The sequence below is a fragment of the Puma concolor genome, chromosome C1 (assembly GCF_028749965.1).
Source record: "Puma concolor isolate L17-30 chromosome C1, mPumCon1.1.hap2, whole genome shotgun sequence".
NCBI lineage: Eukaryota > Metazoa > Chordata > Mammalia > Carnivora > Felidae > Puma > Puma concolor.
In genome coordinates, this window is record NC_141674.1 from 32,085,251 (window position 1) to 32,098,536 (window position 13,286).

At 38.1% G+C, this 13,286-nt stretch overlaps 1 protein-coding gene across 16 annotated transcripts in view; it reads right to left on the reverse strand.

Moving 5' to 3' along the window:
- SCMH1 (Scm polycomb group protein homolog 1) overlaps positions 1-13,286 on the reverse strand; it is a 187,893-nt gene that overhangs the window by 135,156 nt on the left and 39,451 nt on the right. For 9 of the 16 annotated variants that reach the window (XM_086716630.1, XM_086716618.1, XM_086716629.1 and 6 more), the window contains one exon: positions 12,818-12,898. The exons of 1 other annotated variant lie outside the window; for it this stretch is intronic. In XM_086716630.1, the coding sequence (XP_086572756.1) occupies positions 12,818-12,842 (25 nt within the window). In that variant the 5' untranslated portion in view covers positions 12,843-12,898. Of the gene's footprint in view, positions 1-4,475; positions 4,606-10,545; positions 10,711-12,817; positions 12,899-13,286 lie in introns of those variants that run through there. 6 more of the 16 variants (XM_086716620.1, XM_086716621.1, XM_086716622.1 and 3 more) reach the window with 5 other exon arrangements.

A 13,286-nucleotide genomic window follows, 5' to 3' on the forward strand; every position in this document is an offset into this window, starting at 1 on the left:
CTCTGCTCCTATTCTGTGTTTAAGATTTCATTCTCTCTCACCTTGACCAACAGAAACAGCTACTTCATTCCTGTGTGTGACCTCACTCCTTTCCAATCCACACTTTAGCATTCAGTTTCTAAAATACTTATATTTATGTATCTTAATTCTAAGATTAGACAAAACATCTCACTATCTTTTAAGTCTTCAAAGGTCAAAACCTAAACTGTCTCCATAATAAACATGTCACATGTGTCTGGACTTTCCGTCCCTTCTCTATTTGGGAGATTCCTATTTATTCATCATGGTCCAGGAGTAATGTTACTTTCTAATATCTTTCTGGCAGCATCCCTAAGCACAGCACTATTTCCACCTCCTACTTCTATGCCTGTTCCAGGTGTTAAAGGTAAATACTGCTAACCCAGTCATTATTCCTGGGGCTTAACACACAGCAAACACTAAAAAAAAGAAAAAAAAGAACAGAAAAGAGAAGAGAAGAGAAAAGAAAAGAAAAGAAAAGAAAAGAAAAGAAAAGAAAAGAAAAGAAAAGAAAAGAAAAGAAGAAAGAAAAAGTTTGCTCAACCGACTGAGCCACCCAGGCGGCCCCACGAATATTTAAATGCAAGCTTTCATCAAAACAATTTTGACACATATACAGAACCCACTATAGTTAGATTATCTATCAATTATTCATGTTAAATAAGGAATAATCAAAAACAGATCTTCTAATAGTGCAGATAAAAGTCATTTATATATTGATTTTGGAGTTTTCTTCCACTACAGATGTATTCTTTGAATACCTAGGCTAATATTAAAAATGTACTTGCTACCATTTACCGAGTACACTTTCCGTTTCAATGTTGCAAGATAAGAAAAGTTCCGGAGATGGATGGTGGAAATGGTTGCACAACAATGTGAATGTATTCAATGTCACTAAACTGTATACTTAAAAATGGTTAAAGTGGTAAATTTTAAGTTATATATCTTTTGTCACAATTTTTAAAATTCAATTAATTAAAAACATGAACTTGCATTTTGGGATGTCAGAAGGCTCAGAAGTTGCCATACTGATTTCATTTCAGATTCAACTAACACCTATCATTACCATATACCAAGCCCAGGGCCAGGCAGTTTTATTATGTATCATCTTGGGTATTACCAATATGTATCTATAGGTGAAGAGTAAGAATCTGGGACTCAGAAAGTTTAACAGTGCCATGGAGTAGAAGGCCTGGTTAGGCAACAGCAATGAAAAATATGCAGTAGCAATAGTTCACAAATGAAAAACCAAACTGAATTAATGTCCTGAATCCTATTTATATAGATGTATTTATTCAGTAAACATTTATAATCTGCTGTTTGTCAGGTACTACTCTGGGCACTGAAGATACGTCATTGGACAAAACAGAGAAAAACTCCTGCTTCTCATGAAGTTTACATTCTATTCCAAAGGTTTCACAAAATGTGATCTTTTGACAGGAGGCATTTGAAATAGCATTCATTGCAGGGGAGCAGATGTCAGAATAAGACATCTTCTTTTTTTTTTTTTTTTTAATTTTTTTTTCAACGTTTATTTATTTTTGGGACAGAGAGAGACAGAGCATGAACGGGGGAGGGACAGAGAGAGAGGGAGACACAGAATCGGAAACAGGCTCCAGGCTCTGAGCCATCAGCCCAGAGCCCGACGCGGGGCTCGAACTCACGGACCGCGAGATCGTGACCTGGCTGAAGTCGGACGCTTAACCGACTGCGCCACCCAGGCGCCCCAAATAAGACATCTTCTTGGCAATGAGAACTATCCTGCAGAGGATGGGTTATTCATTTCCTGAATAAGCAGAAAGCCTGGATGACCACCTATCACCAAAGATGCTGAAACTTTTCCAACTGAGAAGGAATTTATGGGTTGGAAAAGGGATTAATTATTCAACCCTGGAGTTCTATTTCAATAAGCAACAACCATTATTATGGGGGCTGAGACAGAAACGTGTCCATAACTTGTGTGCACACATAACTTGTGTGTGTGTGTGTGCACGCGCACGTATATATCCTGACTATGAACTATTTACCAGTATAAATTATGTCTCATTCTTCTTTATATCTCATGTGTCTAAGTCCATGAAACAAGTGAGTGAATACAATGTCACAGGCTTAAAACACAGTGGATTGCTCCCTATTAAATCTTGCTCAATTTGACATTTAAATTCCATTTCCAACTTGCTATTTTCAAAATAACCCTCTAAAGCCTTTTTTATTTCCAGATTGAAATGACATTAATATAGTCTTTAAACAAAAATTCTTTGACTACACACAGGTTCCAGCTTTGTGCTAGGTAATGGGGGATTCAAAAAATAACAAGGTACTCTCCCTTTAGTCTAAAAGAGGGAGAAAGATACAGAAGTAAATGTGATAAAGTATTATAGATGCTGCATTAAAAGTAAATGGGGGCTCAGAGAAGGGAGGAGACAGTTTTGTCTGGGGAGAAATTAAGACTTTAATGGAAAAGGAATTGAGTCTTGGGGGTGGAGTAATAAGAAAAGTATATCACAGAGGGGGAATAATATAAAGAGAGAAATGATGCCATAAACCACTATGTTAGACCTGCTCTAGTATGGTAGCCACTAGCCATATGTAGCACCTGAATTCTGGCAAGTGTGACTAAGAAAGTGAATATTTAATTTTGTTTTAACTTTTTTGTTAATATAAATTCATAACTGACATTCAGTACAGTTATGGGGAAAACTTTTAAAGTACATTTGGAACAAAGCTGGATATGAGAATCTACTTTTTCAGTTGAAAATTGTTGAAATCTAAATACAAATCAATCACTTCTGACAAAACTTAGTGTCTGAATTGAGATGTGCTATAACTGTAAAACATATACCAGATTCTGAAGACTGAGTATGAAAAAAGGAATGCAGAATAGCTCCTTATGTATTTTTATATTGGTTACATGTCAAAATAGTGTTGGAGATATATTTGGTTAAATAAAATGTATTATTAAAATTAAATCCCCCTATTTCTTCCTTACCTTTTTCAGTGTGGTTACTAGAAAATTTACAATTCTGTGTGTGACTTGCATTGTATTTCTACTGGACGGTGCCATGTTGGGCAACTTGTAGTTCAATGTGGCTGGAGTAGAAGGTATGTTAGGGGGTATGACAAGAAAAGTAAAAAGTGGTCAATGTCAATGCCTATCTATTTTACTATAATGGAGAAAGCAGAATAAGAAAGAAGAACCCAGTGGGCAGAGAAGTAGAGGTGAGGGGCAGAGGAGAGAATATACTAATTGTCTATGGGACCTTGGCTCTGGAGGCTCATTACGCTCTTGCTTCTCACATGGCTTAGTTGTTCAACCTCCCTAGTAATTAAGAGAATCCAAACAATTTCAGATGTAGAGACAGAAGAAAAGGCTTTAGAGAAACTAAACTGGACATGATTTTAGTGTCAACTGGAAGAGCAAGCTTAACTTCATCTCAGACAAATCATCCCACCTCAGGAAATCCCAAACAAAGGATGAAAAAAGGATAAGACATAATAAACTAGAAAACTATGCTTAACATAGAGATTTTACCTTTAAAGATTCCTGATAAGATTCTCAGTTTCTACAAAGCTAAAACTTCATTTAGAATCTAAACTCTGAAATTTATGAGATATTTTTCTATTCAAGTCAACTAATACTATTAAAAATATCACTACTGTGGCACCTGGATGGCTCAGTTGATTGAGCATCTAACTCTTGGTTTTGGCTCAGGTCCTGATCTCACAGTTTGTGACTTTGAGCCCCACGTTGGGCTCTGCACTGACAGTGCGGAGCCTGCTTGGGATCCTCTCTCTTCCTCTCTCTCGCACTCGTTCTCTCTCTCTCTCTCTCTCTCAAAAATAAATAAATAGACTTAAAAATCACTATTAAAAATGGCAAGAACACATACCCTCTAGAAATGGCTCTAAGTTTCAATAAGACATTTAAATAATACTTATTTTTTTATTTGAGAGAGAGAGTGCATGAGCGAGAAAGAGGGGAAGAGGGTGAGAGAAAGAGAGAAAGAGAATCTTAAGCAGGCTCCATGCTCAGAGTGGAGCCTGACATGGGGCTCAAGGGATCATGACCTGAGCCTAAAGCAGGAGTCAGACACTCAACCAACTGAGCCACCCAAGTGCCCCAACATTTAAATAATATTTAAATGCTAAACAAAGTGTCTAGCATGGTGCCTAACATAGAGAAAAAATTCATTAAATAATAAGTTTTTCTTTCTTTTCTTAATAATAATCTATAGTGTGGCTGAACTGTTACAGAAATATCTTCAAGTATTTAAAAAGCAAAACTTCCAATTCCTTCCACAACCTAAAAAATTGATGACAAAATGGCAAAAAAGACATTATGGCTAAAAGAAATGGATAATGAATGACATAGTTAGTAATGAGGAGTTCCTTAAAGTCAGTCTTTGCTAAAGATCTTAATCCCTCATGCCTCCAGAATAGGGTAAAAAGATACTTACCACTAGGCTGCATAGTCAATGGACTTAAAACTGGTCAAGGAGTTAAGAAGTTTGGGATTTATCCCTGGATCCACCAATACCTTACTCTGACCTCTGACAAGTCAGTTTCTCTGTATGTTAATTTCTCCATCTGTAGAATGGGGGTGGGAGGAAGGAGGACACTTATTACCCCTTAAACCATGAGACTTAAGTATTACCAAATTGACTACATTACTTAAAAAGTAGGACATTTAGATATACCTTTTTTTGCTTATTAAAATAACTCAGCATTGGATAGTACCTTACAGCAAGTACCACAGGTTTAATTTAACTAAGCCTCAATATTCACAGAAATAAAGAATACAGATATTTGCTATATTTGGTCCCAAGCAAATACTGCATATAAATGTAATTTCCAACTAACCAGGTTAAGCCAAAAACTAAAAGATACTAAAACTCCATTAACATGGTACTATGGACTGAATGTGTTCCCTCCAAATTCATATGTTAAAGTCCTAATCCCCAGTGTGGCTGTATTTGGAGACAGGACTCTCAAGGAGGTAACTAAGGTTAAATGAGATCATAAGGGTAGGGCCTTAATTTGAAAGGATTGGTGTCCTTACAAGACAAGGACAAGACACCAGATATATCTCTCTCCCTCAACTTCACCCTCTCTGTCTCCACAAACACATACACAGAAAAAGTCTAGGTGAGGACATGGCCAAAAAAGTGCCTGTCTGTAAGCTGAGGAGAGGCCTGACCAGAAACAAACCCTGCTAGCATCTTGATCTTGGACTTCCAGACTCAGACTGCGAGAAAATAAATTTCTACTGTTTAACTCACCCAGCCAGGGGTATTTTGTTATAAAATCTGAGCAGACTAATATACATGGTCATAGGACAAATGAAGCTGTAACGATTCTTTTAGGGTACCTACCTCATGCAACCCTACTCAGTTTCCAAGTTGCTCTAAAGAATCTTCACTCTCTCTTTTACTACAGTCTGATTGGTAGTAAAACAAAGCAAAACAAAATGAAACCGAAAATATCAAATTGGAAGTCAAAATTTTATCCTGGTTTGTTTGTTTGTTTGTTTGTCTTGTTGTTGTTGTTGTTTTAAAGTAGGCTCCATGCCCAGCATGGAGCCCAATGCGGGTCCTGAACTCACAACCCCGAGATCAAGACCTGAGCCAATATCAAGAGTCAGATGCTCAACTGACTGAGCCACCCTATCCTATTTTGAATGGGTCCCTATCCTATTTTGAATGTCAACTCTATTTTCCCTTAGAGACTATTTTCCCTTAAAGACTTTAGGCAATAACTTAACTGTACTGAGCCTCAGTTTTCTTATCAGTAAAATAGGGATGACAATCCCAATGCTACTTGCTTTACAAGGTTGTTGTGAAGAACTAATGAAAAAATGGTTTCAAAAGCACGTAATACAGATAACAAGGATTATTAAGGAAAAATGTGCTGTTTGCTACCTTTCTCAGAGGGAAAACTGAGATCCTGATTAATACAATGTGCTTATTACAAAGGACACAGGACATCAGAGCCTCCCATTACTAGTTAGCCCCCTAAGGATTCGAATACTCCATTTTTGAGTAACGACTCTAGTGAATATTCGCTAGAATCGCTTCTACTTTGCCTCTTCTCCCTTTGGCTCCTCTTACTATCGAATGCAACCTTTAAACATTATTGTAATGCAATCTTCTTGGGGGAAGTGAAAGTGCTTATATTTATTCCAAAAGACGAATGACACTAAGAGGCTGGGATAAGAAGAATAAACTGAATCCTCAGAAATGCATGTCTGGAGTCCTGAAACATTAAGAGAGTAGTTTGTACAATATCCCAGAAAACATATCCTCTCTGATTTCCAAGAAAGAGCACAAGAGCATCGACCAGTGCTATCCTACAGGACTTTCTGTGATGCCAGGTATGTTCTGTGCCATCTAACGGGTAGCCGTTAGCCACATGTGGCTCTTCAGCACTTGAAATGTGGCCAGCATGACTGAAGAGTTGCATTTTTGTTTGTAGTTTTTATTAAATTTAAATAGACACATGTGGCCAGCAGTGACTACACTGGATAATGCAATATCCAGAGGCTGTAAAGATTCTGGTGTTTCTAGAAATTCTTGAGAGAAAAATAATATGTGGTAGAAAAATCTACAAGGCTATGTGGAAACTTCCTTTCACAAAGGAATCATAATAGGCCATCCCCTGAAGCAAGGAAAAGTAGAAGAAATTCTTCATATGTTATATTAAGAAAAAAAATTTAGTTATAAATTATCACTTATATACTAACAATAGCAATAATAATTATTAACATTATATAGCTATTTTTAAGTGTTTACTATATTCCAGATGTTGTGCTAATCATTTCAATAAAACCATCTTCTTAAATCCTCCTCCTCCCCAGTATGACACCCCTTTTTCCCTAATGAGGAAATAATACCCAGAGATGTTGAGTAACTTTCTAAAAGGTTATAATCAGTAGAAAAGCCAGGATCTGAACTCAAACTATGCTCTTAACTACACTGACCCTCTGCAAAAAAAAAAAAAAAAAAAAAGACAAAAATATTCATAAGAAACCTTACAATGCTTCTAACATAAAATAACCCAATTTAGATATTCTACCCACTTTACTACAGTAAAAATTGAAGCACTGATGCTTATTAGCTTGATCTGAACACTAAATTAATATTAAACATAGTCTGGGATTCAATGAGGCAAAACTAGATTAAATGGAGGACGTCCATAGGTACCATGTTTTAAATATTCATAGAGCTTGGAAAACACAAAAGAAGTAATGCAAGTACATGTACATATCAATGAGAGAGAGAGAGAGAGAGAGAGAGAGAGAGAGAGAGTGGGGAGGAAGGGAAGAGGAGAGCAGGAAAGGAGGGATGCTTCTCTCAGAAATAGAAACTGGAAAATAGAAAAAAGAAGCATCAGATGTACTTCTGAAAACCCATTAAGACAAGACAGAACTCTTTCAATGTTAGAAGGCAGTTGTGATTTTAATAAACTGCAATCCTGTGCTGATATGCATAGAGATCAAAAAGGAAAAGGTGGGAGCGGAACACCTGCCCCACTGTGGTCATGGAGGACAACCCACAGGAGGCAGGAGACAGACAAGGGACTAGGCTGGGAGGTACCATTGATTAGCCACTCTCTCTTATTAGCAACTATTCCTAGGGCCTTTTAGCTGATTCTCTGCCTCCAGCTCTCCTTCATTTACTTTTACTCTGTTCCGAGATAAGTGTGAAGAGATGGTAATATCCCTCTGGGATGATCTGCCAGAGGAGGGGGAAGGGGAAGCAAACTAGGCAATCCCTTTTTCAAAGACAGCAATAAATCCTGTCTTGTGCATGCAGCAGATGTGAACAAAGAAGATGTAACAGATCTCTCCTTGGCAATCATCCCTGCCCCCACTCCCTCCGTAGCAATTATATGTTTCTGCACGTGCACACAGAGAGAAGAACCCCAGAGAACATCAGTATTTCCTTTAACAAGCAAAGCAGTTGGCAATGAATGGCTAATGAAAATGCAGAGAAGCCGTAACTCCCTCTGTCTTGCAGGCACTCCCAGCAGACTACAACTGTGTACAATGTGTACCCTTTCCAGAGGTGTGATCCAGAGCATAAGAGAGGTTAATTCTTTCTACAAAGCTTCTGGCTCATGTTTCTCGATCAGGGAAGAAGTTTAGTGGTACCAGTGGTGCTACATCATACTTCCTGGCAGACATAAATGGATCTGAGGTCATGAAATAAGTAACGCACCACCACCACCATGGTCATTCCCATCATATCCGGAAAGAAGGTGGTAACAATCCTGGATGATCTACTCTGCCAGTCAGAACACTTTGGAGGTAGAGTTTTATGTTCACATCTAGATCCTATACTCTGAATGCGACACAGGCACACAACTTTATTCAAAGGAAAGCAACAAGGATACTAAAAGTTTAAGAAACTGTCGAGGTTTAACTAGGAGAAGAGAAGACTCAAAGGAAACAGGAGAGCTGTTTGCAAATACGTGCCATGTCCTCATGTAGAGGAGAGATGAAATTTGCTCTACCTGTTCAACATTACCCCAAGGGACAGAACTAGGACTGGTGGGTGGAAGCTACAGGGAGACAGGCTTCAGCTCATTACCAGAAAGAACTTTCTGGCAGTCAGAGGTATCCAACCATCGGGTGAATTCTGGGGAAGGTAAGGTATGAATCTGCCATCATTGAGGGAATGGAAGCAAAGGTAAGATAACCTCTTAGTGGAGATATTACATCATGAAAAGAAAGAAGGAGATTAGACTAGGTAACCTTAAAAGGCCTTTCCAAATCTAAGGTCCTACAATTTAAGGGGTTATGGACCTCCCGATTTCATCATCTCAACACTGTACAACTTTAAGTTCGTAGCATAGATGGTATATGTGTCTGTATATCTGTATCTGTATCTATAGCTATGGCTCTATCTCCACAATACCAACTTTCTCTCTGAATCCTTACAGAAGTGTGATATGGGGGCCCAAGAAATATCACCATCATCTTCCTTCCTTTCTGCTTCTTCATCTACCACATACTGGCACCATGGCAGGCAGTTTACATAACTTATCTCTAATCTTTGAGAGTCAAGTTCAGCTAGGCTATCATGAGACTGAGTCAGTAACACATCATCTCTGGTTTTTACTTTCCTCAATTGAAAAATAAAGAGGCTGAACTTGACTCATGATCTGTAAGGTCGCTTTTAAGTTTTATGCCATTTTAAGTCTACGGGCAGTAGCAGCAGCAAGGTAACAGCCCAATTAGTTCCTCCACATCCACCACAACTTAAAACCAGGCAGATAACCTGAAATATCTCTTTTCTTTGAAATAATGAACACCGTGTGCCACTTTTCCTTTACATAGTAAATACAGCCTTGAAAATTTAGTGTAAATGGAATTTTCTGTAAAAAATGAAGTCTACTTTAAGCACACCAAGATGGCTAGTTAAAAGAAATCTTTATTAAAATAAGCTCAGTGTTTTACTGCAAAGTAACTTGTTCTATAAATTCGGGACTTTATACATTGGATTTTCTCGTATATTACTTTGTATTCCATCCACGTCATCCAGGCCAGTCACGTTGGAGTCTTTTCCTTTGTGCTTGGTAATCAGTCAGATGGTATACTATAGAATTACAGGTTTGGAAGGAATAGTAAAACCCATTTAGTTCAATGCCTCCTCCTGTCCTGCCTCCAATTCCACCAACCCTATCCAGTGCCTGAATCTTCTTCTTAACATCCCTACCAAAACTCTGCTTATGCCTCCATTGATGAAGATGCCATATCTTCCCAGGAAGTTCCTTCCATTCTTGGCTGTGGATCTTGGCCTTAGGAAAGTGATTCTCGGTATTTTTTCTATCTCAATAACCACGAGGGAATCCCAGCATACTTTCATTAGTAATGGGAGTTTTATCTACAGCTGAACTTTTAAAAGAGGTCTCTCAAGAGAGCAAGAGAGTAATGGGAGGAAAACTTTCCCTTTTCATTCGGTATACTTCTGTTGCCAAATTTTTCACAGTGTATATATATAACTTTAATACATACATACATTAAAAAGAAGTGGTCCATGGGGGGTAAATGTTTATCGCAGCAGTGGTAGGGAGTTAGACAGGAACAAATCCCTTAGGGGAACAAGACAGAAAGAGAGAGAATGACATGTGTTTGATGTGACACCTCCATGGACTCTAAAAATGTACTGGGTGTGTGTGGGGGGGGGGGGGGTAATTGTTGAAATGTCACCTACCTCCTTGAAAATCACTGCTAATCTCTACTTCAATTGAGTATGCCTGCCCTTTAGGCACTTGGGGGCAGCTTTCAAGCATGCAGGGAAAGTTAACTGCTTTATGGTCTCATCAAGATGAAATTCAATGACTAGCTATATGACATGTCTCACTGTATAATGTATCTATCTGCTCCTGTTCTCTCCCATTCGACCTAATCCACAGTATATTGTTCTGATTGGACACTCTGCCTTCTGACATCACTCCTCTATGGTTTGTTTATTTTCTCTTTACCATGAAGGGTTAGCATACCTCCTAATTATTCAGATTAATTACCTTATTGCAAGCTCAAGGGTATTTTTTACCAAATATCCCTAGATGTCTCTCTTCTGTTTTGAAGATTCTGCAGCAATCTTGCCTGGATTCAGATTCGGTTCTATCACTTACTAGCTGTATAACATTGGCCAAGTAACTTAACCCCCTGTACTTTTGTTTCCTCATCTGCAAAATAAAGACAATTACAGCAATAAGCTGACATAGGTGCTGGAAGAATTAAACAGGACACACATAAAGGCATTTAGACCAGTACTTGGTCATCGAAGACACTCATCAATGGTAATCTGCATTGTTGCCTCCTTCTTCTGTGTCATCAGCAAGCTCCTGCCCTGCCACTAATTATGAAACCCTCTTACTACAGACGCAGAACATTTACTTGGCAATTTCTTTCTACTGGTTTTCTAGGTTCCCTCTTAATCAATCCAAAGCATTCTTGACATTTCATCTCTTCAACATAGCTCTCCCTGATGAACTGGATTAAAGAGGAATTTCTCACTTAGCATACCTACTACTATAGCCTGTTTTTTTTTGTTTGTTTGTTTTAATGTTTATTTCTTTATTTTGAGAGAGATTAGGAGAGAGCATGCATACACGCATGCATGCACGAGCAGGGGAGAAGCAAAAAGAGAGGGAGAGAAAGAATTCCAAGCAGGCTCCATGCTCTCAGCACACAGCCCTGATGTGGTGGGGTGGGGTCAACCTCAGAAACTGTGAGATCACACCCTGAGCTGAAATCAAGAGTCGGTTGCTTAAATGACTGAGCCACCCAGGTGCCCCAACTACAGCCTGTTTTCATTAAATTATGATACACACTCATGCTTCACCAATTTATGTTCCTTTTCTTTTCAAACCTCTATTCAAAACCCATCTCTAAGAGCAGGGTTTGGAAAATTTCTTCTGTAAAGGGCCAGAGAGTAAATAATTTCAGTTTTATGGGACATGTAGTTTCTGTTGCAGCTTCTCAACTCTGCCACTGTAGCATGAAAGCAGCCATAGATAACACATTAACAATGAACAATGGAAAGGCTTATGTTCCAAAAAACCTTTATTTACAAAAATAGGCAGCAGACAGGATTGGACCTATAAGCCACAGTTTGTCAATCTCTGATATAGAGGAATCCTTCCCTAAATAATTCTGCCTGTGATCATCTCTCTGTTCTACTTCAAGCATGTACTATACTTATTCATAAGCTTGTAAGTATTTGTATGTGGTCAGTCTCCCACTTAGACTAATGCACAGATCCTTTAAGAAGAGCTATTCTTTAAAGAAAATGTATCTAAGCCTAGGAGTGATGTGGGGTGTTAAGGACACAAAGACAAAGAAGTCCTAGCCTATGCTCACAAAGAACTCACAGATTAGTAGGATAGATAGCGATTCAATTACATAATCATAACACAACATGACTTTCGCTCTAATAGAGATTTGATATACAAAATGCTCTGGGAAAACAGAAAGGAATGATTAACTTTGCTTGGGGAATTGAGGAAAGCTTCACAGAGATGAAGTTGAGCTAGGATTGGCAGAAGGAAGATGAATAGGCATTTTAGGCAAAGGGAATATAGTACAAAGGTACTAAGGCATGGAAATGGACAGTGTGTTTGGACAAGAGCCAGCAGCTTGTTACAGACGGAAAAGGGTAGGGTAGGCTACAGGGATGAAGTGGGATAAGAACAGAAAAGCAGGCAAACAGCAAACAAAGAGCCTCATCTGCCATTCTAAGGCAATGGTATCATCTCAAAGATTATGTTAGACATTCAATATCAAGATCTGACTTATTAATGCTATTTTACATCCATAAAAGGGTTCTAACTTTTTTCACAGACTTTTACATACATTATTTCCAATGTTCATACACTTTCCACACTTACATGGCTTCTAAATTCTGACACTGATCATGAACTTGTAATGTAGTGAGAAGAATGAGATTTAAAGGCAAAAGATCTAGGACTGACTCTTCCAGCACATAGTAACAAGATTTTGAATAAGTCCCTTTGTTCAAATGCCTCACTGTTTCCATAAAACAGGAATAGCGACAGTACCTACTTCACAAGATTACTGTAAAGGCTGTGTTAAGACAACTCTGTGAAGAGTACTTTGCAAACTATAAAGAGTTGTATAAATGACACACAAGCCTTATTAAAATGGTAGGATAAGCTGGCAAGAAACGGTGGGATTCTTTTATTCCCTCTAATTGCTTTTTGTGACACATACATTCATATACAGCCTAACAGAGTGAAACTATTTCCGTTATGTATAAATACAGGTTCTGACCTTTCCGAAGATCTGATTTTTGCATGGTACCATCAGCTATATCAAATAGGAAACCGTTCCTCCTTAATGAGATGGAGAAATCTAGAAGCAAAAGATAGAAAAAATTAGAAATGTAAACTACTGTAGAAGACATGCAGTGAAATTAGATTTTTATCAGAGGAAACCAACAGGCTGGACAACCAGACAGGGCTTCCCAAGGACAGCAATTTGGATAGGTTTTCAATTATCAAGACCCTTCCCTAAGTTTTGTGGGTTCAGAACACAGATTCTGTTAAAAACAGAATAGATTCTTGAGGGCAGTTCTATAGGTCATTAAACAATGATGAGTAGGCAAATTAGAACGCTAACTTATTAATTTACTGTGAGAAATATAACGGTCACAAGGAGTAAAATATTGTAGGCTGGAAACTATAAAACATCGCTGACAGAAATTAAAAAATAAATAAATAAATGGAATTCTTTCATGAAT